Source organism: Colias philodice, chromosome 16 (genome assembly GCF_061535455.1).
Source record: "Colias philodice isolate Cphi_HAF_F1 chromosome 16, ilColPhil1 Martin Lab GWU primary, whole genome shotgun sequence".
Classification (NCBI taxonomy): Eukaryota; Metazoa; Arthropoda; class Insecta; order Lepidoptera; family Pieridae; genus Colias; species Colias philodice.
The window spans coordinates 10,462,997-10,489,408 of NC_143101.1; the positions used below are offsets into that span (position 1 = coordinate 10,462,997).

Consider the following 26,412-nt stretch of genomic DNA (forward strand, 5'->3'; position numbering starts at 1 on the left):
GCGGGTTTTTCTTTGACTGCGCAGGCGATGCCGCGGGTGGAAAGCTAGTACAATATCTAGTAGGTATGTACCATAATAAAATTTACTATATCGTATAGGAGCTACCAACGTTGACAAGAGAGCATTTTAGTATAGCTGGTTCTTTGATATACTGTTCCTCTTGCTATTTCGGTTAGAGTCCGGGCTGTCTGGCTGGTCGCAGTGGTTGCATTTTTTAGTGCGCATCTCATCTGCACAGGATAATTTCCTTAATTTGAAGTCATTTTTTAACGCGTAATTTTTAATATTTTACCTTTAGATAGATCCATCAGACATAAATTTTTTATTGCAAGACGTTTTTTTCGTTGTTAAATAGGTGCCAGACGCAATTTTTTATTTCGTTTTTATAAAAAATTCAAATTATTTTAGAATGTCTGTAAATTTCATATTATGTTCTTCAAACATAATATAATCTAAAATTAATTAGCCAGACGCTAATTCGATTGTTAAGTATTAAATAATGTGTATAAATAAAATAAAGTAATGAAGCATGCAGCTCATCAGCTAGTGTATTTTAACTATGCGACAGGAAATAATTGCAAGAATACAATATTATTTACACTTGTTCTTATAATTAATAAAAGCTTAAATGAAAAAAAACATAAAAGTGAAAAATAAATTAAAGTTACCATACATTGAAAAGAATGGAATAAAAACTATATCAATGAAGGTTAAACAATTACATTGTTAAATTTAAAAAGCCATCTTCATAATCATCATCATCATCATCTTTCCTCACACTGTCAGAATTAATAAGAAATTAAATATTTCTATATATAATTATGTTATCGTCTAAGGAATTGTTATTGTTTTCCAATATTCCATCATCTGTAAACAACTAGAAAATTTGTTTCAATATTGATGTACACACATACACACACACAACACACACACACCACACCACATACGACACACACACGTGAACACACACACACTCGCATGTTTAAGTTTGTATTGAATTTAACTAAAGTTATAGTTAGCATGAATTAATATAGGTATACTAGCGGTCCGCCCCGGCTTCGCCCGTGGTACCTACATGTATATAAACTATCCTATCTCTCAAGTTGGATCGAACTGCACATGGTGTGCGAATTTTATTATAATCGGTTAAATGGTTTAGGAGTCCATTGAGGACAAACATTATGACACGAGATTTATGTATATATTATGTACCTATATTAAGAATTAAGATTAATGAATTAATACCACCACCGCTGCTAAGCTCAGCTCAGCTGCATATGCAGTTAGAAGAATAAGGCATCTCACCGATGAAGAAACGGCTAGATTGGTTTACTTTAGCTACTTTCATAGCATAATGTCCTATGGAATTCTGCTATGGGGCAGGGCTGCAGATATAGAAACTATATTTATATTACAGAAAAGAGCCATACGCTCTATATATATAATTTGAGTGCTCGAGACTCACTAAGGGATCTCTTTAAGAATACTGGTATCCTTACTGTACCGTCGCAGTATATATTTAATAATATTTTATATGTACACAATAACGCTTACTTACACACAAAATTAGGAGATAGACATTGTTATGACACAAGAAACAGAAATAAAATTGAAATGCCATTTTTCCGGCTAGCTAAAGTTAAAAATTCATTTATGGGTCAAGGTATACGCTTTTACAACAGAATTCCTCATAATATTAAAGAGTTTAGTCACAGATTAGAGAATAGTTACTTCGTTTAGTAGTTCTAAATTTAAAACTTATATAAAAAATGTACTAGTTCAGAGAGCCTATTGCAGTATTAAGGAATATATAGACGATAAAAACCCATGGAGGGTTGTCGCGTAAAAACCACAGGACAGTTCTTTGGCATATTATGTTAATATAATTATTATGATGTTACATATGTAATTTGTAAAATTGTAAAACTGACATGATTAAAAAGAGCAACTATGGAGTTTCTTGCCGATTCTTCTCCGTAGATACTGCTTTCCGAATCGGTGGTAAATGTTAAAAATATGTACCTAATGACGTTTCAAAAGTGCTTCTAGAAGAAGTCTAATTGAATAAATAAATGTTTGAGTTTGAGTTTGAGTTTGAAATATTGTTATCATCATCACTACATAGTATAAAACAAAGTCGCTTTCTCTGTCCCTATGTCTTTTTAAATCTTTGAAACTACGCAACGGAATTTGATGTGGTTTTTTTTAATAGATAGAGTGATTCAAGTGGGAGGTTTATATGTATAATAACATCCATTAAATACCGTAGTGGAGAAGTACTGTTATTTTTGAGGTTTCTAATGTGATTTCGTAAATAATTACATTTTTTCCACTTACAGTGCAAACGCAGGCACCCTACGAGTTTTATCAAAATAATGTACTAACTATAGTACACATTGAAAAGGTCTACAGAAAAGTCCGTGATGGTATATCTCTTATGGATAACTTTTTTTGTCATTTACTTTTTACGACAAATAATGGCTAATTTTCGAAGCGATTTTAACCAATACAACATTAATATTTAACCAATTAAAGACCTTGATTACATTGTTCATTTAATATAGATCTATATGGCCCTTGACACCGTATGATTTCAGTGAATATTTTCGAAGATATTACAGATTTAAAAAATGCGGGACGTAGAGTTTGCGGCGGTACCAGCCGGCCGCCCGGCTATATATTTTATAGTTTATACCCGTGCGAAGCCGGAGCGGGCCGGTATGTTTTTATATTCAACGTTCACAGTTTTTCTGTAGTGTATTTAGTATCAGCATTGCACCCGTGCGAAGCCGGGGCCGGGCGGGTCGCTAGTTAATATTAGATATATATTAGAAAATTTAACTTGTATTGGCAACACTGTATTTTGTCTGTGGTTCTTTTTCTTCTTGTACGCGGTATGTAATGTGTGTTATTAGGCAATGTGCTATTGGAAATAATATAAATAAGTTTATGTAATCGCTGTTTTCATTTAAATCCATAACTTAATAGTTAAGTAATATAAAAATTGTTTTGTATAGAAGATTGTTGATGTACCCTAATAGTTTATTTTTTAGCCTTAGGAATAAAATGTACCAATGGAAGGTACTTACTTGTTCCCACAACACAGGGAATCCTAGAGTAGGAACAATTCAATTTCTATGCATCTTATATTTTCGAAAAAAAAAGTTATTTTTTATTGTTATTTAATTTTCGCGGCCGACCCTTTCTATCTCTCTTGCACTTTAAACTATCTCTCCATATACACAATCATCAAATTGTTATACTAACCTACTTTCACTACGTTTTTATTAGTACATAATATTTAATACTTAACAATCGAATTAGCGTCTGGCTAATTAATTTTAGATTATATTATGTTTGAAGAACATAATATGAAATTTACAGACATTCTAAAATAATTTGAATTTTTTATAAAAACGAAATAAAAAATTGCGTCTGGCACCTATTTAACAACGAAAAAAACGTCTTGCAATAAAAAAATTATGTCTGATGGATCTATCTAAAGGCAAAATATTAAAAATTACGCGTTAAAAAATGACTTCAAATTAAGGAAATTATCCTGTGCAGATAAGATGCGCACTAAAAAACGCAACCACTGCGACCAGCCAGACAGCCCGGACTCTAACCGAAATAGCAAGAGGAACAGTATATCAAAAAACCAACTATACTAAAATGACTTTTTTTTTAACGTTAATAGCTCCCGTTCCAATATGTACGTATCTTATATTCTTTGCCTCCGCAAACTAATTTACTGCTCAGACCTCAGTCATTCTCCAGAACTAAATATGTATCTACAAAATGTTGATTTATTTTCATCTGCTTTCAATTCATCTGTTAAGTCAATTATAAGGTTGATCCTCGTTTAAAATTGTTTTTTAATTACTGCTTGTCGTCATCAGACTTGTTACAGATAAAATGTTACCTGTATTGCCCTATAAAATTAATCCATTTGTTATGATATAAAAATATTATTAAAATCGGTTCAGAAGTTCCAAACAGGGACAAATAAACTATTGAATTATACTATTTAGGTTATTGAGAATAAGCGTTTCAAACTTTTATCGGAAACAAGGCGCTTTCATTTACATTTGTTGTTAAATGTATTTTCTTTCATACATTCTGAAAATATTTTGTAGTCAGTTTGCGATGAAAATAGCTTTTCTATACACAAGTAGGTAGGTATCTGGGGGCACGGCAGTGCCCCCGCCAAGTCGAGCAAAAAAAAAGCGGCACGGCCGTACCATCCTTTTCTCGAAGCAATTCGGGCCTTTTTCGACCCCCTATAATTCGGTTGTGGATGAAGCAAGAAACCTGAATCTTCAGTAACTAATCCGGCATTGTATAAACACGGAATATTTAAAATTTCAGTCAATTTGAACGAGTAGTTTAAGAATGACAACTTGTTAAAGTTTCTAAATTTTGTCACTCACTGACTCACCGATCATCAAAAGTCCAAGGCACTTCTAGCAGACTTAGAAGCTTCATATTTGGAATACATATAGAGTTTAGTGTCTTAATCATGGGAAAACTTAAATATTTTGTAATTTCGGTCCAGTTTTCCAAATACACCAACTGCATCAATAACTTTGTAATCCCATATAAATATATGGGATTACAAAGTTATTTATGCAGTTGGTGGTTGGTGGTGGTATCAAAAAGAAAGGCTCTACAAAAAGAAGTGAGATCCCATCAAAAACATCCTGTAAAAAACCCAAGTCTCGCAGCTCAGTCTTTCTACCGTCAAAAGTTGTGAGATCCATGTAATACCAAGTCGGTTAATCTATTTAGTGTCTTCTTGAAGGACCTTTTGTCTTAAGTTATTACATAAGTTATTATCATGCCAATAATAAAAATATTTAACGTTTTAAACAAATAGATCGACTTGGACATCGCATGAAAACAAAATGAATATTACAATATTATATTAGATTCTTTAGTCTCTCGCGCCTCACGCGATTGAAACTCTCGTTCCTGTTGGTCGCTGGCCCGTCGTGCTGTGTAGTGTGATACATACTAATAATCAAATCAAGCGATGTCCAAGTCGATCTATTTGTTTAAAACGTTAAATATTTTTAATATTGGCATGATAATAACTTATGTAATAACTTAAGACAAAAGGTCCTTCAAGTAGACACTAAATAGATTAACCGACTTGGTATTACATGGATCTCACAACTTTTGACGGTAGAAAGACTGAGCTGCGAGACTTGGGTTTTTTACAGGATGTTTTTGATGGGATATGTATTACAATAAGAAAAGGGTTAAAAAAACGACACTTCAAGTTTAATAAATTTATTTATTCATTTTAGTCTTATATACCAACAATTTACGAAACTTCACACGAAGTTGACTCACAGATTTTTTTTGCTTTTTCTCTTAGGCCTCACCTATTTTAGGGTAAAGGACCATATTATTGGCCGATATCATTCATGTCATATATAGCGGCGGCACTTAAGTCTTATAAAACCCTAGAATCGTATAATTTACAGGGACAAGCCAGCTTTACGACATGTGGATACCTGTCTCTTTCTATCATATGGAAATAGTTTTTGCTAGAGCGTGATAGATCGTCATATCATCAGTTTTAAATTTTAAAACAAATGTCCTTTTGCAAAGAGTAAGATCATTTTGTATCAGAGAGTACATACTTCGTGTTACATTTAATTTGGCAATTTGTATCAAGATCACGATTAATTCGTACCTCAAAAAAAATTATACAGTAGGTTGAAACATTTTAATAAGCCAAAACAAAATTAATCTGCCTCTCTCGCTCTAGCACACTATACATCAAACGTTAGAAAGAGACAGACTAACAACGCCGTTCCGCACCAACTGATAATAGGCCATAAAAAAACGCATTTCAATAAACTTCTAAAAGAACGTGTCATGATAAAATGTATGCGTCAAGCATTATGAAGCAGAGTCATTTTAAAAGTTCATTCAAACGCAAAATAAATTTCACAATACATATAAATATTCCGGTACCAATGTCACATCGTAGAGAATTAGAAAGAAAAGTTATTTTGGAGTTGCAAAAGCTTAAAAATTAGCAGTACTTGGAAAGATTCGATGCAACATGGCGGCCGGCAAAAAGTACATTATTAAAATTGCTTTACAAACTAAAACACTAAAAAGAGAGGGCGTGTATTGCACTGTGTTCGCATTGACATAATATTATAACAAATTTTCAGAATTAAACAACAGCAAGGAAATTTGAATAACATCCCAATAATAATAAGGTTTTAGATATAAAACCGGGAGAATTTAGAACTATGTCCAGATCTAAAGATAAAAAATACGATGTAAGTTAAATAATATAGAATAATTAGCATCTTTTGTTATTTATATAATGTTGGTGAGACTTGCCAATGCGAACAAAGCAAAAAAAAATCATCACGTAGTGCTTGCCACATTAAAAAATAAGTAGTGCCCCGCGTTACCGATTATATTAATTAATTTTTATTTATATAATTCTATAATATATCTATAATTACGCTGAAATATACACAACGCATGTCCGTGAGACCACAGCACTAAACTACATTCGATTTTCATAACACAGTAATAACGTCCATTTTCGTTTGAAACACGCGCTTTCGACACTTTAGTTATTTTACACACGAGTTTTATAATAAAACACTAAGCGAATTTAATGATTATCGGGTAAAATTAAACAATAATGTATGCACTTGACATGAAATCCAAGATGGCGGAAATGACACCAATTATAATTCTAGAGTGATTTATTTACAATTGTTCACACATGAATGAATAAATGAAAAACAATATGGCTGATGTTTTGCTGGCGAGATAGATGTTTAGTGGCAGGTGCGTACACTTTAGGCAATTTACACCAGGCAAGTGTGGGCACTAAGTTAAGTGTACAATTACTAAGATTTTTAAGTGACATGATATCTCAGTCTTAATTAAGTATAACTTTACAACTTTAGACACAATAGGTTAGTGTTATATTATTTCAGATTAATAGCCAGTTTAATAACTTTCAAAAATGAAGTTTTAGCTTATCCAACAGTTAAAATGACGAAGAATGTATCAAAATACACGTCGAAGTATGAAATGAGTTCCGTTACTTTATCAGGAAGTTGTGAAACTGGCCTTAAAACTATCTACTCTTTCTTAACGTTATTTTGTCCCCTTTTTAACTACCATGTATATCAAAATGTTACGAACATACAGCCAAATAAGAATATTATTATTAGTTCCTATATATCTGTTATAACACTATTACCTAGTAGGTACTCATTAAGAAGCCTTATTGTCTAATATCATGTAATATACCTTATATCACGTACATTTAGAGTTCATAATCGCATGAACTACTTCTATTATCATGAAATTTGTATTAAGTCGTGATACACAGTTTCACACTTGCCTAGAAGCCAATTTAACAGAAATATAGTGTTGTAGCCCCTTGTATAGGTGGTAATAATGGCGTATTTTAGTGCCATGCACACGTTATCGTGTATGTTTAATCATTTTAGGTTTTATTTGCGGTGATGTCAGTATGAGTGGCAGAAAACTATGCAGTTGACATACTACACGAACTGACATACAAGAGCAACTATGGAGTTTCTTGCCGGTTCTTCTCCATAGATACTGCTTTCCGAATCGGTGGTAAATGTTAAAAATATGTATTGACGTTTCAAAAGTGCTTCTCGAAGAAGTCTAATTGAAGAAATAAATGTTTGAGTTTTGAGTTTGACACATTGCCTAGTGCTTTGCATGAGCTTTCGCAGCTGCGCAAGTTTAGAGTGTGTTGTATTATAACTATATACACAACACATCCCTGTTCACGAGTGGTGCGAGTCAGTACGTATGTTACTTCCCACACAGGTGTTAGCTACACACACACTATGTAGCACTAACTCACGGCACATGCCACTAAGAAATTAGGGACTACACACTATGCACGTATATAGTTCGTACTATTGTTTATTTGGGGAATACATATTTAGTGACCACGTGGCGGTGTGCGTTAGCACACACTTGCGCCAACGTATCGTGGGTAAGCGTATATAAGCTAGTACTTAGATATATACAGGGTGTAATCGTTAAGTGTGCACAGGCGATTATTCCGTAACTATTGTAGGTATTAAAAAACTTTAAACTGATATCGAAAGCCCTTTACCTAATGAGTAAAATGACAGTAATAACTTTTTAAAAATAAAACGAGATATATCTAAAAAATTAACTTTAAACCCTCCCATCTCTGCAATAGTTACAGAATAATCGCTTGTGCACACGCACAACATTCTGCTTTGCCAACGCGCTCAGGGGCTACATACACCATTTCGCAACACCTGCCACTATACTATTAGAACTCCACCCTCTTGACCACCAATCTACTGCTTGCACATCCTCAGCAGCGCCCTTTGTTTAGCCCTCACCACACTCCTGTGCTGCGCCTGCGCATGTTCCCTCCTGCGCAGGCGCACGGGCGCGGCGGGTCAGCGGCGCAGTAACGCGGGCAGGTCCGCGAACGCGCACGCTCCGAGGGACGCGCGGGCCATGCGCCGGAGCAGCTCGCGGGAGTGCGACACGCACGCCTCCACTGGGGACACCCAGCCCATGCCTTGGAACTCTGCACACAAGTAATAATAATAAAAACAATTATTTATCTCTCTCACGAGGAATTTAAAAAGTTATTTAATGTTTACAAAATGTGAAACAGAATACAATAAGTTTTGTACAGAAAAGTATTTTGAATAGTATATAACTATAAATATTGTCTTTGTAATTTTAATCTTTTACTGGAATTTCAACTTGTTTTCCAAACAAAAAAAAAATAGAAATACATACTTTGAAAATATCATAATTAAACAAAATTTCCGACATATTGGTACACTAGCTTTCCGCCCGCGGCTTCGCTCGCATTTTCAAAGAAAAACCCGCATAGTTCCCATTCCCACAAGATTCCTAGGATAAAACCTATCCTGTGTTATATGTATTAATCCAAGTTACCCTCTATATGTGTGCTAAATTTTATTGTTATCAGTTCATTAGTACTTGCGTGAAAGACTAACAAACGTACTGTATATCATATACATCCATCCTCACAAACTTTCACATTTATAATATTAGTAGGATAAACATTGTTTAATTTACCCCTCCCCAATACTGATCAATAAGCACAAACTCACCAAGTATAGCCGAATTGAGTGCTTCACACACAGCCTCTCTACGCACTGGCTCCAGTTGCCAGCCCAGTGGACTGTCCCATGGATTGCTATACGCTAGAAGACTGAACGCGTCCTGTAAAATATATAACATTATTTATTTTAACATCTTCAAGTACCTAAAAAATTGGTTGTCTGTAAAGTCGGTTTACTGACGATAGTTGAACGTGACAACGTCCGGTTATGCTTCTTTGTCGCTCGTTCCGCGCTCTCGCTCGCACTTCAAGCCTTACATGGAACGCCTCAGAGCGAGGTTTTTATCGGATACACTTTGGTGAGTGCGCTGCGGAACTGCACGATCTTGTTCCGCCATCCCCGTTCTTCCATCGATCGTCGAGGCGCACAGATTCTAGGCATCGCCATATGGTGGACGTTCCATGTACCCGGACTAAGCGGTTCGATTCCACATTCTTTATCCGAACCGCAAGGGACTGGAACATGCTTCCTGAGTCTGTGTTCCCCGACGAGTACAATATGGGGGTCTTCAAGCGTAGAGTGAACAGGTACCTTCTAGGGAAGCGCGTACCATCTTAGACCACATCTCAGCTCAACATCAGGCGAGATTGTGGTCAAGCTCTTACCTATCGTCAATAAAAAAAAAAAGGTAACGCCGCATGAGTCATGTTTTTTCGTGCGTGCAGCCGGTTTAATCGAATTATAAGACGTTGCCACGTCAAAATCTTTAGTTTTGAAATTACTAGTCTTGTCAAAATTTACGATATATATTGTTAACCACATATTTGATCTGAAACTTTTCATCAATAAATTAATTTCTTATAGAAGCGCCTTTGAATTGACAAAATATCTTACAACATTGACCACCAGTTCGGAAAGCAGTCTCTACAGAAAAGAGAGGACAAAACCTGCTAGTTCTCTTTAAAAATATACAAATTTTACAAATAACATTTTAAAATAATAGAGATATTAGAAAAGTGTCCTATCGTTCTTAACATATTAAAACTGAATCTCAAACATGTAATCGATAGCAGAGAAGTGTCCTATGGTTCTTAACGTATTAAAGTCAAACTCAAACTCAACTAGAGTTCTATCAGAAGCTGTTTTTAATCCTCAAAATACATAATTTTCTGAAAACACATGATTTAAGATCACTTTTATTGACATGATTTTAAAAGAGCAACTATGAAGTTTCTTGCCGGTTCTTCTCCATAGATACTGCTTTCCGAATCGGTGGTAAATGTTAAAAAAATGTTATGACGATTCAAAAGTGCTTTTATAGGAAGTCTAATTGAATAAAAAAAATGTGTGCGTGTACACACGTAAGAAGTGAATCTTTTTATGACCTTATTTTTCAAAAAAAAATTTACTATATGCAACTTTACAGAAATACGTCGAATCACGCGTGGTCCTACCACATAAGAAAAAAATGGCGCGTAACGGAAAAATATCACGAGTAACGAAAAAAATGTTACACTAAATTTTTTTTCAACCCCTATAAAGAAGTTTCACTTCAATAAATGTTTGAATGTTTACACTATATTTACGTTCACTTACCTCTAACATGGACTTGTGATAGTGGTCCTGCGTCAGTTTCTGGCTCATAGCGTACAGTTCGCGCCCGAACGCCAGCATGCGCTCCACAGACGCGCGACACCCTTCCCCTTCTACACATTATTATATTTCATTTATTTTACATATTTTTTTATACAAAAAAAACATAACAGACTTGTCCCCCCACACACCGCTTTTCTATTTATTTTGATATAAATAACACACTACTTTTTAAAATTTATGTTTTTTTTATTATTTGACAACGACTCAACATACATACACTTCATCAATAGTGAAAAGCTCATTCGACGCATACTCATGTGTAAGTAAACCTTTTAAAAGTTTTAAGAAAGGACGTAACGAAATGATCTCATTATAATATGATGATGAACTTTGCATGTTGCAAGACAAGGACAAAATACACAAACATAATACACACATATACTTAATTCTCTTTCACACACGTTCCACTGCGAACAGCTGAATGATGAGGAATTTACCAAAAATATGATTTGTATTACACAATAGATTCCATTTAGAAATACTACATCCTTTCACGCCCTTATAACTTGACGTAACTAATGAAATGTCCAAGATTATACAGAATATTTCATCATACTTTTTCTAGACAAATCTGACAGATTTGACTTATTCATTGGATAACACTACAGTAACGCTTATTCAAACTTAAAATACTAACATATTTTCATCTATCAGGCACTTTTTCATCATAATATCCTATCCTACCTATTAAGATACCGATTTTACCTATCCAGTCTATTTATACAATCCTTACTCTATCGCATTCAATATCTTAACTATCATTAACCTATATAATAAACAATTTACTTACAATTTCACTAAAATTAGTACATACAACACTTTGAAGGACTTTTAGAAAGTGACACGCGTGACGTAAGATATATGAACATAGTTTATGTGTCATATGTGGAGTAAATATATAAGGCATGCTATATAATGAAAATATACGTATCATGCGTGATATATATAGGTATATGTTGGCCCATATGTATGATATATATATAATAAATAAGGTAAACCATCCCATTTTACATCCAATTAGAATAAAGACAGTTAGAAATGAACATCTAAAACTATAGGAACTTAAAAACCAAGTATAAAAGGTTACAAGGTAAGAGTTAGAATGAGCGACAAACATAGCAAGTCTTGTGAAGTCCTGATTGCACAAAGGGTTTTTGGGTCGAGAGATGAAAATCATGTAAATTTTGTAGATATTTTACAAAGTTCTTAAGATTTTGTGTAACTTAAGTCAAAACGTTTTGTAATGTATAAACTTAGTATTCATGGTAAACATTTGAGCAATATTTGATCAACAATATTGCTGGAAACGGAACTTTATTGAAACGTTGTCGTTCCTCATCAACTTTTCAACACATCACGCAGTGTTGTTAGCAACATATTAATTAATCATGAAAACGAGGCTTTTTTAACACAAATTTAAAATTTTCAATTGATTTTTTTATTTTATTTCAACTTTGTTGCTACGCTACTCAAATTTACCACCAATACGAGGCTTTAGACACTTCAAAAAACGTTTCTTTAGAAATTTTCTCAAACTTTTTTTCACCACTCGACCCCCAAAAGTGCTGAACCGTAACGGATGCATACGCACCGAGCCTGTGCGGCGACAGCAGCGCCGCGACGCACGCCGTGACGCCCGGCATGCCCTTCACCGGCTGCGGACCTACAACCACCACCCCGCTACCCTGAGCCACCGCTGAGCCAAAGGGCCACGAATAGGCTACCCCTACGCTTTCATTGTAACGTCAATACGTCTTGTATACGCTTTTTTTACATTTTTACGTTTTAAACCATCTTTTTTTTTTGAAACAAGTAAATTTATGGACGAGTTTTCCTATTTAGATACAATTATTTGATTTTAAGTTTGTTTTTTTCAGTATTATAGTTTTGTAAGACCAATACGAATACGGATAAAGCAATTCTATGATATAAGTGACTTGACAAATCAAAAATATTACTACAGTAGAATCCGTTTATTATGACTCCGCCTATATATACCAACCGGTTATTATGACGTAATTGCACTACGAAGTTTGGTTTTCATATAAAATTCTTAATAAAAAGTCGGATATATTGACTTCGCTTACAGTGACATGCCGCTTATTATGACCCATTTTTAATAAATTATGTCTGGTTATAATGACCGGCATGATTCTTTACACGGAAATGTGGGAAGATTATGTTGTCATTGATAGCGATCTCCTCACACCCGAAGAACCCACCGATGAAAATATCGTACAGAACATTAGTGCTAAGGAACAACTGGAAAGTGATGTGGAAGAGGAAGTCGAGGAATCACCATTACCTACCGCAGAAGAGGCATTAAAAGCTGCAGAATTATTATCACGATTTGTTCACAGCAATATTGAAAATGATAATTTGACCATAGCTATGTCTTCTATACACAATAGTATTAGAGACTGTTTTTTACAATAAAATTAAAAAACAAAAGCAGACAAAACTTACAGTGTACTAACCTACAGTAAAAAATACACTTGTATGTGTTATTATAATACCTAATCTGCTGATTACGTGCAATTTTGATTTAATATGTACATATACATATGCAAGTATACTATGTTTCTGTTTTAAAATACTTAAATACATACATATTTACATAAAAAAGAATTTTCATTTCACATAACGCTTTGTATGACGTCCGCTTATTATGACGTGTTTGTCGATTCCCTTCGATGTCATTATAAACGGATTCCACTGTATTTTTAAAATGAATGGATATCATATCTGGACATAAATTAATATTTTAATCTTTTTCTGCTACTGTATTGGGATCTATAAGTGTTGTGGGATATAATATTGTATTTAATGTAGTTTATAATATATTTGCACGCTCAACTACGAGCAGAATGTTTAAGGATCTATATTATCTGTATCTACAAACATCTTTGTAATTCTACATTCTGCAAATAAAGCAATTTGAATTTGATAGGACTGTAATTAGATCGATATGAATATGGATTAGGATACCTTCATATTTATATTTCAAACGAAACATTTTTTCAGAAGCAATAGGCATCTCGTTTCCCAATGTGTAACCAAATAAGAAAACTCGTTGGCAAATAATTTTAAAGTAAGTTAAATTATGAATTTCTTCAATTATTTTTGACGTATTAACGTTAAATATCGTATTACTTGACCGTCGTCCACACTCATATTATACTCAAATAGGCAAAAAATATGATTTTTTTGTGGTAGAAGACAATCAATACCTATTCCGCAAAATTTATTCATTCTTTTAAGCTCATGCCACTACACACAAAGATAGTGTATACTGACATTTCATTATTTTAAATATCAACTTTACAATGCAAAAACACGATCGATTTTTTTAATTACAGTTTTTTAGCAGATTTTTTAATGCTTATTTTGAAGTTGTACAATGACATGCCAGAAAATAAGCGTTTTTGGTACAGTTTTACTGTTAATCATTTATAACTCATCTATTAAAATGTATAAACTACGTATCAAACAAAACCCGACTCTATCACCCGCTCATAAAGCACAAATTCGATCGTGTTTATCGTTTCCATACTTTACTCAAACATGCATACAACATAAGAAGCCCGGTGCTGTGCGCTATGTGTGAGCGGTGTATAACAAGCAGCTATACCATGCTGATAAGTTTCTAAGAAAAATATTCCCATATATCTTTTGATATTATTATTTAAAAAAATTCCGGGTATTTGGAAAAATGTCTGGAAAAAATCGTGATGGAAAAATTTCCCATTTTTCTTAGTAAAAACGGTTAGAATATATTAATATCTTTAAAAAATATTTCAATCTATAAGCATGTTAACAAAAGATAAACAAGCAAATACTTTTGTTGCATTTTTTTTGCGTAACTTAAAACAAAATACGTCTACGTCTTTCTAAAATATAATGCAAATATTTTTCTTAGAATAACACTTGAGTTATGATGATGTGAAATCATTTTAATGTTTACCCTCATTCCTTTAATTCCATCTCTGTAAATATTTGAGACGTGGATATATTTATCTAGATAAAGTTTATCTAGAAACAAAATAAAACAATAATATGAAGGTTGATTATAAGCGTATTTCAAATTTACGAAGACAGATATGTTTTCATTGTACTATATTTTGTTTCTGAATACTACCTTATACAATGTGAGACAGAGACAGCCACCTCTTACAAAATGTTATATATTTACTCGTATTTGTACCATTTAACGTAGTATAACCATATATTTTTAAAGCGACACAACTTTTTCAAATATAACAAAAAAATCACTGAATTCAATGTTTTTTTTTTTTTTTTACTTGGACTATCAACACTGTCAGCAGATATTTTATTCTACATTTAATTTATTCGAAATTTATTTGGCTGACTTCGTAAATTCGAGATATGCACTACTATTATCTGATTCGTGCTAAAAAACTACATAAAATTTGTCACCATATTCACTAGGCAACAAAATAAAACTATGAGTTATTATGTTGAGCTATGCAGTACACATTATTATAGTCGAGCCAATTTAATAGGCAACATTTGACGTCTATCAACTTTATCTTTGAAGAGAGGTAACCTGCCTAAAAACATAGATTAAAATGAATTAATAGATACGGACTTAAAACATTTGTCAATCGAACTTGAAACACATGCCAATTTTAAAATTCATCAGGCGAATCCCTGTCCCAGTAATATACTTTCTTTCGTAAATTTAAGGAGCAAAATAAGACAAGTATCATAAATAATTAAAAAATCACAACGCATTTATTAATTTATGATGATTTTTATTCACAAGTAATCAATTTATGCGATTCTAGATGTCAGATTTCGATTTTTAGAGTAACGTCTCTGGTATTTAAAAAGAAAAAAGGTTTGTTGACACAAAATTGTAGCGACGTCAGTTCTTTAAATCAGAAATTGTTTATTATGTTTAGAATGGTTTATCAGTAAAATCAAATCTTAAAATTACTTGTATCGGTCATTTTTATTATAAATATGTAATCGTAATTGAAAAAAGTTAAGCAAATGTGCAGTTCTAACAAAACGAAATATCATGTTATTCTATGTCGCCGTTACTAGGTTACGTTGTTGAATTTTGTTGAAGTGTCAAATGTTGCTATTAAAATGGCTCTACTATAATACTTATTATGTATTTTGCCTTTCTTCTTAAATTTTATATAATTTTTGAATTTAGTTTTTTACATTTGCCACCTAGTGTACACCAGGTGTTATTTTTAAAAACTACAATCACAAATTTCTATCTATTCTATCTAATTTTTAATAAACAACAATATGTATTGTTTCTTGATTATTTTAAATTTTGTTATATCAATGGGATGGCATATTACACTAATATATTTAAAACACTTATAAATATAGTAATTAAAAATAATTATTAATATAAGTAATATTATGATAAAATAAATTAACTAAAAAGCCACGAGCAAACAATATATAAAATGGATATAAATAAAAATAAAAATAATTTCGATGTATGAGTGATGTGTTGTGCAAATCATAAATAATATTTTTTTTATAATTATATAAAAACACGACTTAATATAAATATGTTTAGACTTAATTATATTAAATATTAATTATTATATTAAATAATTACGTAACAAACACACATTACATTTATTAATTCATATAGAAAATATTGTAATAATAATACTGTATAGTTAATTAAAAATAGCATTTGCTGTATGTCCATTGTTTCAAATTAAATTAATAATTTTAAAATCTTTTATCCAATCATGACCATTTAAAAATAGCGCAATTCCATCAAAGCGCTGCAAAATAATTATATATTTTATAAATATATTATTATATTATATATAATATAATATAAGGCGGTTACATACCAGCGACACCGTTCGGCGAAGCGTGTGCCGGCGCCATGTCGACGTCACAGTTCGCGCGAGGCTCACCTTCCGCCATTTCTGAGACACCTGAAAATGTTATTGATCGATTAAAAATGAGTTTAAAACGATTTCCGTCTCGAAGGACCATTTCATTGTATTATTACATTTTACCTAAGTGTTGTAGACTACAGGCTCATGTTGAAAAAAATATGGGTCATTTGAACCACCAGGTGACCTATCTAGAACGATATAAGAGCATACAATAATAAGATTCAGCACTATGACGTCACTTGTAAGCTGTCCAACTGAGTGCAGATGAGAATTCGAAAGTACAGGTAGAGATTTTTCCCCTTGTCTCCATGATTTTTGTACGGCGTTGCGGAATAATGGATTAAAAGCAGTATTGAAATAGTATGACACATGATGCCGTACAAAAAACTAAATGTATGCACCTTAGTGCATGTTTGTGTATGTGTGTGCATTTGTTAATGTGAACGTATACGTGCATTTGAGCGTGCGTATACGTGTTTCTTTTGTGTATGTGTGCGCTTATGTATCGTAACACGAAACATATTATGACGCAGTGTAGTGCGATATACAGGGTGTAATCGTTTTATTTTTAAAGTTATTGTTGTCATTTTACTCATTAGGTAAAGGGCTTTCGATGTCAGTATTAAGTTTTTTGATATCTGCAATAGTTACGGCATAATCGCCTGTACACACTTAACGATTACACCCTGTATAGTGTAGTGTGATATAGTGTATTGTGCGTAGTGTGTTTGTGTCACTAACCATTAGTATGATGCAGGCCGTTGTGCGCGGCGTGCGGCGGCGGCGTTTGATCCGTCACACCTGACACATCCGTCACCCCCGTGACCCCTGTAACCCCTGTGACCCCCGTGACCCCCAGTGTCCCAGGGGGTGTGGGTGTGGGCTCGGCGGGTGCGGGCGAGTGCGCGCGTGACGTGTGCGATATGACGGACGTGGCCACGCCGTTCGCGCCGCAAGTGCCTTCCGTGTCGCCGTCGCACATCTGTAAATGAGATATTATTTACTATTGACTAGATGACATGTACCAACTTTGCTGCTTACTCATTTTTAAGAATTTAGCTAAAAAAATTGGTTGTTTGTAAAGCAGGTTTACGATCGAGATGTTTACGTGATAACGTGTTATTGGTGGCAGCGCTCGAGATGAGACGGGAGATCGGTCCGTCTCTCTCTCGTATACCTGCGATCGCGCTCGTGAGGTTTTGGTGTGACACAAGTTTCTGAACATGTCACCCGACTAAAACGATTTTAAAAACGTTATCACGTTAAAAAAACCGACCGAATTTCGCATATTATATACTGAGTACGTGGCGAATTACCAACAAATTCTTATTCCTTACTAAAACTAAAAAGAGAAGTATTGAACAAAAATTTTAACTACCTAGTAATCTGTGCTGCGCAATGATAATATATCAGTAATTAACTAGATTTTCCTAAAATTAGATTGTCATATCTGCTACTCGTTGATAACATCTTAAAAATAATCGATTTTCCTATTTTTAAGTTTAAACAAAGCATAAGCACATTTAACATGTTTTTTTTTTCTTTCATTTCTCCTATAAGTTTATTTTCCTTTTTAAAGCAAGTTTAAAATCATTAAACATGGAATTTCCCCTTTTTTCCCCTATATCCCCCCTCACCTCGGAGTCGGTCCCGTTGACCATCTCGACGAACTGGCGGCACTTGAGCAGGAACAGCAGGTCGGGGTCTCTCTCCAGCAGGCCCGGGTACAGGCGCCGCGCCAGCTCCACCGCCTCGCCCACGCGCCCGCCCAGCACTAGCATCGATATCCCTGCACGGATAATATAAAATGTGATATACAGGGTGTAATCGTTAAGTGTGCACAGGCGATTTTTTCCGTAAGTATTACAGATAACAAAAAACTTTAAAGTGATATCGAAAGTACTTAACCTAATGAGTAAAATGGCCGTAATAAATTTTTAAAAATAAATCGAGAAATATCTAAAAAATTAACTGGAAACCCTCCAATACATTTAGTATGAGATACGAATATCCCATGTACATTGAATATGAAAGATTTTAGCTTTTTCTTTCCTTTTTTTTGATTTTCTGTAATTCTGATTTATTGTAATCGGTTCAGTAGTATTTACGTGAAAGCGTAACAAACATACACACACACACATTTATAATATTAGTAGGATTAAGTTATACTCACGTTGTCGATTCTTAATGGAGGCGATGTCCTCATGCACACGCTCGCCGGTGGCGCGCGAGAAGGCCTGCGCCGTGCTGCAGTACCCGTGGTGCACCAGGTATGTGGATACCATTCTGGGGAACACACGTGTTTACGGGGTTATTATTTTTAACACTTTTAAACTTTAATTATACATATTAAAATGTAAATGTATTTAAGTATGGAGATATACAGCACACATAATTGGTAATGTTTAAAATGAAACTTGATGAACTCGGTCGTTAACTGCTCGAGCTGTCGCTACAAACCGCGCAGTTGACGACTTGAAGCGGTCGCGTTGGCTCGAGCAGTGAATAAATGTCTACAATTCACCGCGCGGTCGCGGCTTCAAGCCGACGGTCTCAACTGCTTGAAGCGGTCCGTATACGGCCGCCCTTATTAAATACATTGATACAAATGTAAGGCAAACCTGCCCACCTGTGCAACACCTGCTGCCACTGCCCCTGCCCGTCGGGCAGCGGGAACTCGTCTATCGCGAGCCGCGTCCTCGCGCGCAGCTCGCGCAGCATGTCCTCGATGTCGAACACGAACGGCTGCTGCCCCACCGTGGGGTACAGGCAAACCTGCCCACCTGTGCAACACCTGCTGCCACTGCCCCTGCCCGTCGGGCAGCGGGAACTCGTCTATCGCGAGCCGCGTCCTCGCGCGCAGCTCGCGCAGCATGTCCTCGATGTCGAACACGAACGGCTGCTGCCCCACCGTGGGGTACAGGCAAACCTGCCCACCTGTGCAACACCTGCTGCCACTGCCCCTGCCCGTCGGGCAGCGGGAACTCGTCTATCGCGAGCCGCGTCCTCGCGCGCAGCTCGCGCAGCATGTCCTCGATGTCGAACACGAACGGCTGCTGCCCCACCGTGGGGTACAGGCAAACCTGCCCACCTGTGCAACACCTGCTGCCACTGCCCCTGCCCGTCGGGCAGCGGGAACTCGTCTATCGCGAGCCGCGTCCTCGCGCGCAGCTCGCGCAGCATGTCCTCGATGTCGAACACGAACGGCTGCTGCCCCACCGTGGGGTACAGGCAAACCTGCCCACCTGTGCAACACCTGCTGCCACTGCCCCTGCCCGTCGGGCAGCGGGAACTCGTCTATCGCGAGCCGCGTCCTCGCGCGCAGCTCGCGCAGCATGTCCTCGATGTCGAACACGAACGGCTGCTGCCCCACCGTGGGGTACAGGCAAACCTGCCCACCTGTGCAACACCTGCTGCCACTGCCCCTGCCCGTCGGGCAGCGGGAACTCGTCTATCGCGAGCCGCGTCCTCGCGCGCAGCTCGCGCAGCATGTCCTCGATGTCGAACACGAACGGCTGCTGCCCCACCGTGGGGTACAGGCAAACCTGCCCACCTGTGCAACACCTGCTGCCACTGCCCCTGCCCGTCGGGCAGCGGGAACTCGTCTATCGCGAGCCGCGTCCTCGCGCGCAGCTCGCGCAGCATGTCCTCGATGTCGAACACGAACGGCTGCTGCCCCACCGTGGGGTACAGGCAAACCTGCCCACCTGTGCAACACCTGCTGCCACTGCCCCTGCCCGTCGGGCAGCGGGAACTCGTCTATCGCGAGCCGCGTCCTCGCGCGCAGCTCGCGCAGCATGTCCTCGATGTCGAACACGAACGGCTGCTGCCCCACCGTGGGGTACAGGCAAACCTGCCCACCTGTGCAACACCTGCTGCCACTGCCCCTGCCCGTCGGGCAGCGGGAACTCGTCTATCGCGAGCCGCGTCCTCGCGCGCAGCTCGCGCAGCATGTCCTCGATGTCGAACACGAACGGCTGCTGCCCCACCGTGGGGTACAGGCAAACCTGCCCACCTGTGCAACACCTGCTGCCACTGCCCCTGCCCGTCGGGCAGCGGGAACTCGTCTATCGCGAGCCGCGTCCTCGCGCGCAGCTCGCGCAGCATGTCCTCGATGTCGAACACGAACGGCTGCTGCCCCACCGTGGGGTACAGGCAAACCTGCCCACCTGTGCAACACCTGCTGCCACTGCCCCTGCCCGTCGGGCAGCGGGAACTCGTCTATCGCGAGCCGCGTCCTCGCGCGCAGCTCGCGCAGCATGTCCTCGATGTCGAACACGAACGGCTGCTGCCCCACCGTGGGGTACAGGCAAACCTGCCCACCTGTGCAACACCTGCTGCCACTGCCCCTGCCCGTCGGGCAGCGGGAACTCGTCTATCGCGAGCCGCGTCCTCGCGCGCAGCTCGCGCAGCATGTCCTCGATGTCGAACACGAACGGCTGCTGCCCCACCGTGGGGTACAGGCAAACCTGCCCACCTGTGCAACACCTGCTGCCACTGCCCCTGCCCGTCGGGCAGCGGGAACTCGTCTATCGCGAGCCGCGTCCTCGCGCGCAGCTCGCGCAGCATGTCCTCGATGTCGAACACGAACGGCTGCTGCCCCACCGTGGGGTACAGGCAAACCTGCCCACCTGTGCAACACCTGCTGCCACTGCCCCTGCCCGTCGGGCAGCGGGAACTCGTCTATCGCGAGCCGCGTCCTCGCGCGCAGCTCGCGCAGCATGTCCTCGATGTCGAACACGAACGGCTGCTGCCCCACCGTGGGGTACAGGCAAACCTGCCCACCTGTGCAACACCTGCTGCCACTGCCCCTGCCCGTCGGGCAGCGGGAACTCGTCTATCGCGAGCCGCGTCCTCGCGCGCAGCTCGCGCAGCATGTCCTCGATGTCGAACACGAACGGCTGCTGCCCCACCGTGGGGTACAGGCAAACCTGCCCACCTGTGCAACACCTGCTGCCACTGCCCCTGCCCGTCGGGCAGCGGGAACTCGTCTATCGCGAGCCGCGTCCTCGCGCGCAGCTCGCGCAGCATGTCCTCGATGTCGAACACGAACGGCTGCTGCCCGAAGTTGGCGTCCACCACCTCGCCCGGCGTCTGCAGCCCCACCGTGGGGTACAGGTTCGGCTGGGGGGGGATAAAATAAAAATAAAATAAATAAATATTTCAGGACAATTTTCACACACGGCACGATCTGATCCCATACTAAGCTTTCGCTTGTGTTATGGAAACCAGATGGCTGATAAACATACATAATATATAATTTTTAAATAAATACTTATATAGATAATTAACACCCAGACACAGAGCAAACATCTATGTTCATCACACAAATCTTTGCCCCATACTATTTCTTGCCATAGCAGTTTCTAATGTAAATACAATAGAAAAATCCACCCACCGGCAGTCCTCTAAAAGCGATGCCCAAGTGGTGTCCATTCTTCGTATAGAAGCACGTGTTATCCACAAGGTTGACACCGCACCCGATGACGTCACCGGTGGTGAAGGTCGGCCCGTACGGCTGCCCCGTGCCCGACGAGCAGAACGAGTGCCCGTCGTCGCCGTGGTAACCGTACGAGTGCTTGTCCCACCCTGCAATAAGAAAGATCCGCTAGATGGAACACTAAATGGTCTGGGGGAGGAAAAAGTACTTGGTACTATACTGAAAACTGGTTTCAAATAGACTATCGAAGATGTAGATCAGGAAGTGCCTGATAATATCCCTGATAGCCGATTTGAAAAGCTTTAATAACTCAGGCCCCGCAACCACAGACACAATAGAAAATCTATTGTGTCGTGGACCAATCGGGCCACTTGGGGCTCAATGGATTCGTCACTTTATCTGAAGCATAAGCAGAACTATCTAAAAATGTGAAACCGGTCAAACCGGGCATATGAAACAAATAGGCCTAGACATAAAAGATATAAAATACCAGGGAAATAATTACTAAAATTTCCGTAGAAGATAGTAGTTAACACTAAAATTACCGTAAAGCAGACGTAGCTAAGTGTTACGAAATATCAGCTAACGTATCAACAGATTTTTTTTAACTAGACGTAACAAATACTAAATACCAATATAAATAGCGAATACGACACTAAAAGATCCAGAGGAGAAACCACAGGGAGAAACATTCATTACACATAAGAGAAACGAATGACATGCTAAATGCATTTAACTTACAACTTAATGGAGCAAAAAGTACCAATACCTATCACGCGTATAAGGAACTACCATGTGTAGACGCTGATGCATAATGCATTGTGAGAATTGCTTAGAGCGATATCGTTTGATCGCAGTTTAGATAAAATGCTAGAACTACTGCGCTTTGAAATGTTTACCGTAATTTAAACTAACGACGGTAAAATAGCTAAGCTTCATCGTAAAGCTTTTTCATTTAAACCTATAAGTTTTAACATCATCAATAAACTAATTTGCGTATTACTCTGTTTCTCTTCTGAAGTACAACTCTTTACTAACACAAATCTTCAACATCAAAATCTACCCGTACCATCTACACTACCATACCTATACCCATCCTACCTACCACCTACCACCTACAACCTACCACCTACCACCTACCACTTAATCGCTGCCAAAGCAGACCTTACTTGCTAGTACACACCAGGCAGTCTGTTCATGTTGACGCCGTGAGCCGACAGCCCGATGCCCATGTAGCCATCCCGCCCCTTGGAGACGATCCGGACCTCGAAATAGTACAGACCGCAAGCCGCCGGTATCGGGTGGGTAGCGCGCACGCTCGCTGCGTCCTTGTGAGTTTTGCCATGTCCTGGAAATCAAAGTGGAACTATAACACATCTCATTACTATAATCGAACATGCTTTGCGACAAATTGGACCAGAACGTTCCAGAGAAGCTACTTCAACCCTTATTGAGGATAACCGATTCGACAGGTTCATTAATAACTCAGTGCCAGAAAGGGAAATTGCTTTTAAACTTCATCTAAAATAGATTCTAACAGTAACAGCTATTACTTCATCGAGAGTAAGTAGATCAAAACATTGACCGATAGGCAGTATTATGCCTCAAAGGCATTTCTCAAGTGCATTCATAATATTTAAGAATAATTGGAAAATATTTTTAAATCGCTTTGATTGCAACAGCATCGCATATTACGGTTACCAACTAAAAATTACGATCGATGCCAAAATAGTTAACTCAATTCAGCAGGCAACAATAATTGCTACTTAACCAATTTAAATTGCAATAAAGGAAACTGTAAGCCGCTTTCAATTAAGAGGCAATTGTTTACGATAGATGCAAAAAACCACCCATGAACAATGAGCTATTTTTATATTCATATAATAAAAAGTGAAATGCTAAAAAGCTTTAAAGTGAACTTTAAAGTAACCGCAAACGAAAACTTTTTATTTAGTCTTAAAAAAAGATCACCTATACTATACTTAGTAATGCATGATACTTAAAATTCATACAAAAACTGTACTCAGCCGAGCAAAGCATCTAATAATAAAATTAAAAAAAGCGCAAAAGCGGAACGTTAAGGCAAATATTCACAATACAGTCACCTATGAATAAAGAATAAATGTACTGTTATTTTATAGAGTTTCAGCGATAACAACATTGTGGATATCCCGTTATAATGCTATATACGACGTCAGATCGTGCGGTAAATTTATCTGCGCGGTTTCCTTATTCCATTGTCTGAGATTATGATACGTTCCTGCTCATCTCAGAACAGTTCCAAAGTTTACAGCTCTCATTACGCAAATCCAGGATTCGAATATACTAGATGTAAACAAATTTTGAAGTCCGGCCAAGTACGAAGCCATTCTAGCAAGGTCGACAGTGTTAATGACCTTACACGAACATCGTAATCTAAAGGCAAGGTGGCTCCGTGAACTTTTGATTGGATCATATGCGCAGTGACATGTATGTACTTGGGTACTATGTCAAAATGTACCACGCGAATCTTTATTAGGAAGCGTCTCGAAATAAAGCGATCATTCACATGTGGGTGACACGAGTGCAACATTTCGACATTCACTTCAAAAACATATATCAACGTAGATCATAAATACCATTTATAATTTCCGCTCAAATCTCGTGGTAGTAAATTTTGAGTATAACATTTACTTTTCCCAAAGCAACATCTATTCCGCACGTGTTATGCCAAATAAAAATAGCCAATACTCGACTATAGATACTGAGACGGCAACTCGCGAGCGCGGTGAATACGTTACAATTCCAAATAAAAACAAACATAAACGTTGCTAATAACAATACAATAAAGCTCAAATTCAAGAAGAACGCGTGTTGGTAAACATTATCAGCGTATCAAGGTCGGCCGTAGTAAAAACTGCGTAAAATGTTACCACGCAAATAACGATTGCTTGACAACTATACACAGCTGTTGTTTTGCTCACGAACTATGTGTTTTTAAACAGTGTAATACTAATACAGCTATTAATTTAACTATGGTTGAATTGTCGAGAGAATTATAATCATTACGGCGCGTAATCAGTCGAATAAAATACTTAATAGCAATGATTCCTAAAAGTTATTGGCAGATACAACTGACCTGAATGTACCTACATTCAAAATAATGCTTAAAATCGGTCCAATTAGGGGTGATTACGGTGCGTCACAAATCACGTCTGGTATCCTGCCTTCTCGAAGTATGAGTTATATCAACGGCACACGAGCACTGCGTCTCTCGCGCAGGTTAACAACCCCGTGTTTACATTCGCAGCCGAGATAATGGAGATCGTGAAGATCGACTCTTGCGCTCACTGAGCCGCAAGAAATGACGAAAATATGGTGCAGAATTATTGTTACTTAAGATTTTTTTCAGTTTTTCAGTCTACCATTTTAAAGAATCTTTTAAATAATTCTTGTGAATGAACAAACATATTCAGACAATTTATTAATAATATGCGCAATGGAAAATAAGATTTATGTGAAGTTTCTTTCCTACAGGGACAAGGACTATAATTTCTCTGGAGCAAACCGGAATCCCCGTCGTAGTGTGTCGGTTTACAATATCTACATTCTACGCTATAGCCATTTGCATGTGAATTGACAAACACTTCATTTTATTCAATTAATTTAGTTCCCTGTTCTCTTCAGGGAGATGCAATACACCCACATACACACTATCCTTTAACCATATTTCAATTACTCTGAATCTGGGATAGATAGAAAACGATTGTATTCATTGAACTTGTATTTATCATATAACTAGCGGTCCGCCCCGGCTTCGCCCGTGGTACATATTTTCGTTTTCTCTACATAAAAACCATCCTCGTACTTCAAGGAATATAATAAAAAAAGAATTATCGAAATCGGTTCAGCCGTTCTCGAGTTATGCGCTTACCAACACATTTTGCGATTCATTTTTATATATAAGATATGATAGGTCCTTAAAATCAATACATCAATAAATGTAACTTTTTACAAAAAAATATAGACGCAACGGAAAAATTTCGCCAATGAGTCTATAGACCAATCAAGTAGTTCATATAACTAGTTTACGAACTAGGTAAAAACTTTCGCTAAATACTTCCAACAAATGTGTTCACTTTTCCAAACATTGACATAATTTTTATTAGATAGTAAATACCCTATCAAGTAGAATATCACAAATCATAATGATAAGAGGACAATACTTGTCGCATGATAATTAACTCACGCTTAACATAATATGTCCGACAATTGTCTTTATCACTGCGGCCCTTTTATCTTCCATTTCATCGTAAAT

The 26,412-nt window shown here is 37.8% G+C and overlaps 1 protein-coding gene across 2 annotated transcripts in view; it reads right to left on the reverse strand.

The window, feature by feature from the left end:
- Window positions 1-5,276: 5,276 nt before the first annotated feature.
- The window catches only part of RanBPM (Ran-binding protein M), a 36,019-nt gene continuing 14,883 nt past the window's right edge, over window positions 5,277-26,412 (reverse strand). For both annotated transcript variants that reach the window (XM_089704785.1, XM_089704786.1), the window contains 11 exons: window positions 23,299-23,463; window positions 22,074-22,264; window positions 21,615-21,799; window positions 18,849-18,961; window positions 18,313-18,464; window positions 17,417-17,657; window positions 16,625-16,711; window positions 12,361-12,432; window positions 10,710-10,819; window positions 9,162-9,273; window positions 5,277-8,602 (listed from right to left, as the gene is read on the reverse strand). In XM_089704785.1, the coding sequence (XP_089560911.1) occupies window positions 8,469-8,602; window positions 9,162-9,273; window positions 10,710-10,819; window positions 12,361-12,432; window positions 16,625-16,711; window positions 17,417-17,657; window positions 18,313-18,464; window positions 18,849-18,961; window positions 21,615-21,799; window positions 22,074-22,264; window positions 23,299-23,463 (1,562 nt within the window). In that variant the 3' untranslated portion in view covers window positions 5,277-8,468. The remainder of the gene's footprint in view (window positions 8,603-9,161; window positions 9,274-10,709; window positions 10,820-12,360; window positions 12,433-16,624; window positions 16,712-17,416; window positions 17,658-18,312; window positions 18,465-18,848; window positions 18,962-21,614; window positions 21,800-22,073; window positions 22,265-23,298; window positions 23,464-26,412) is intronic.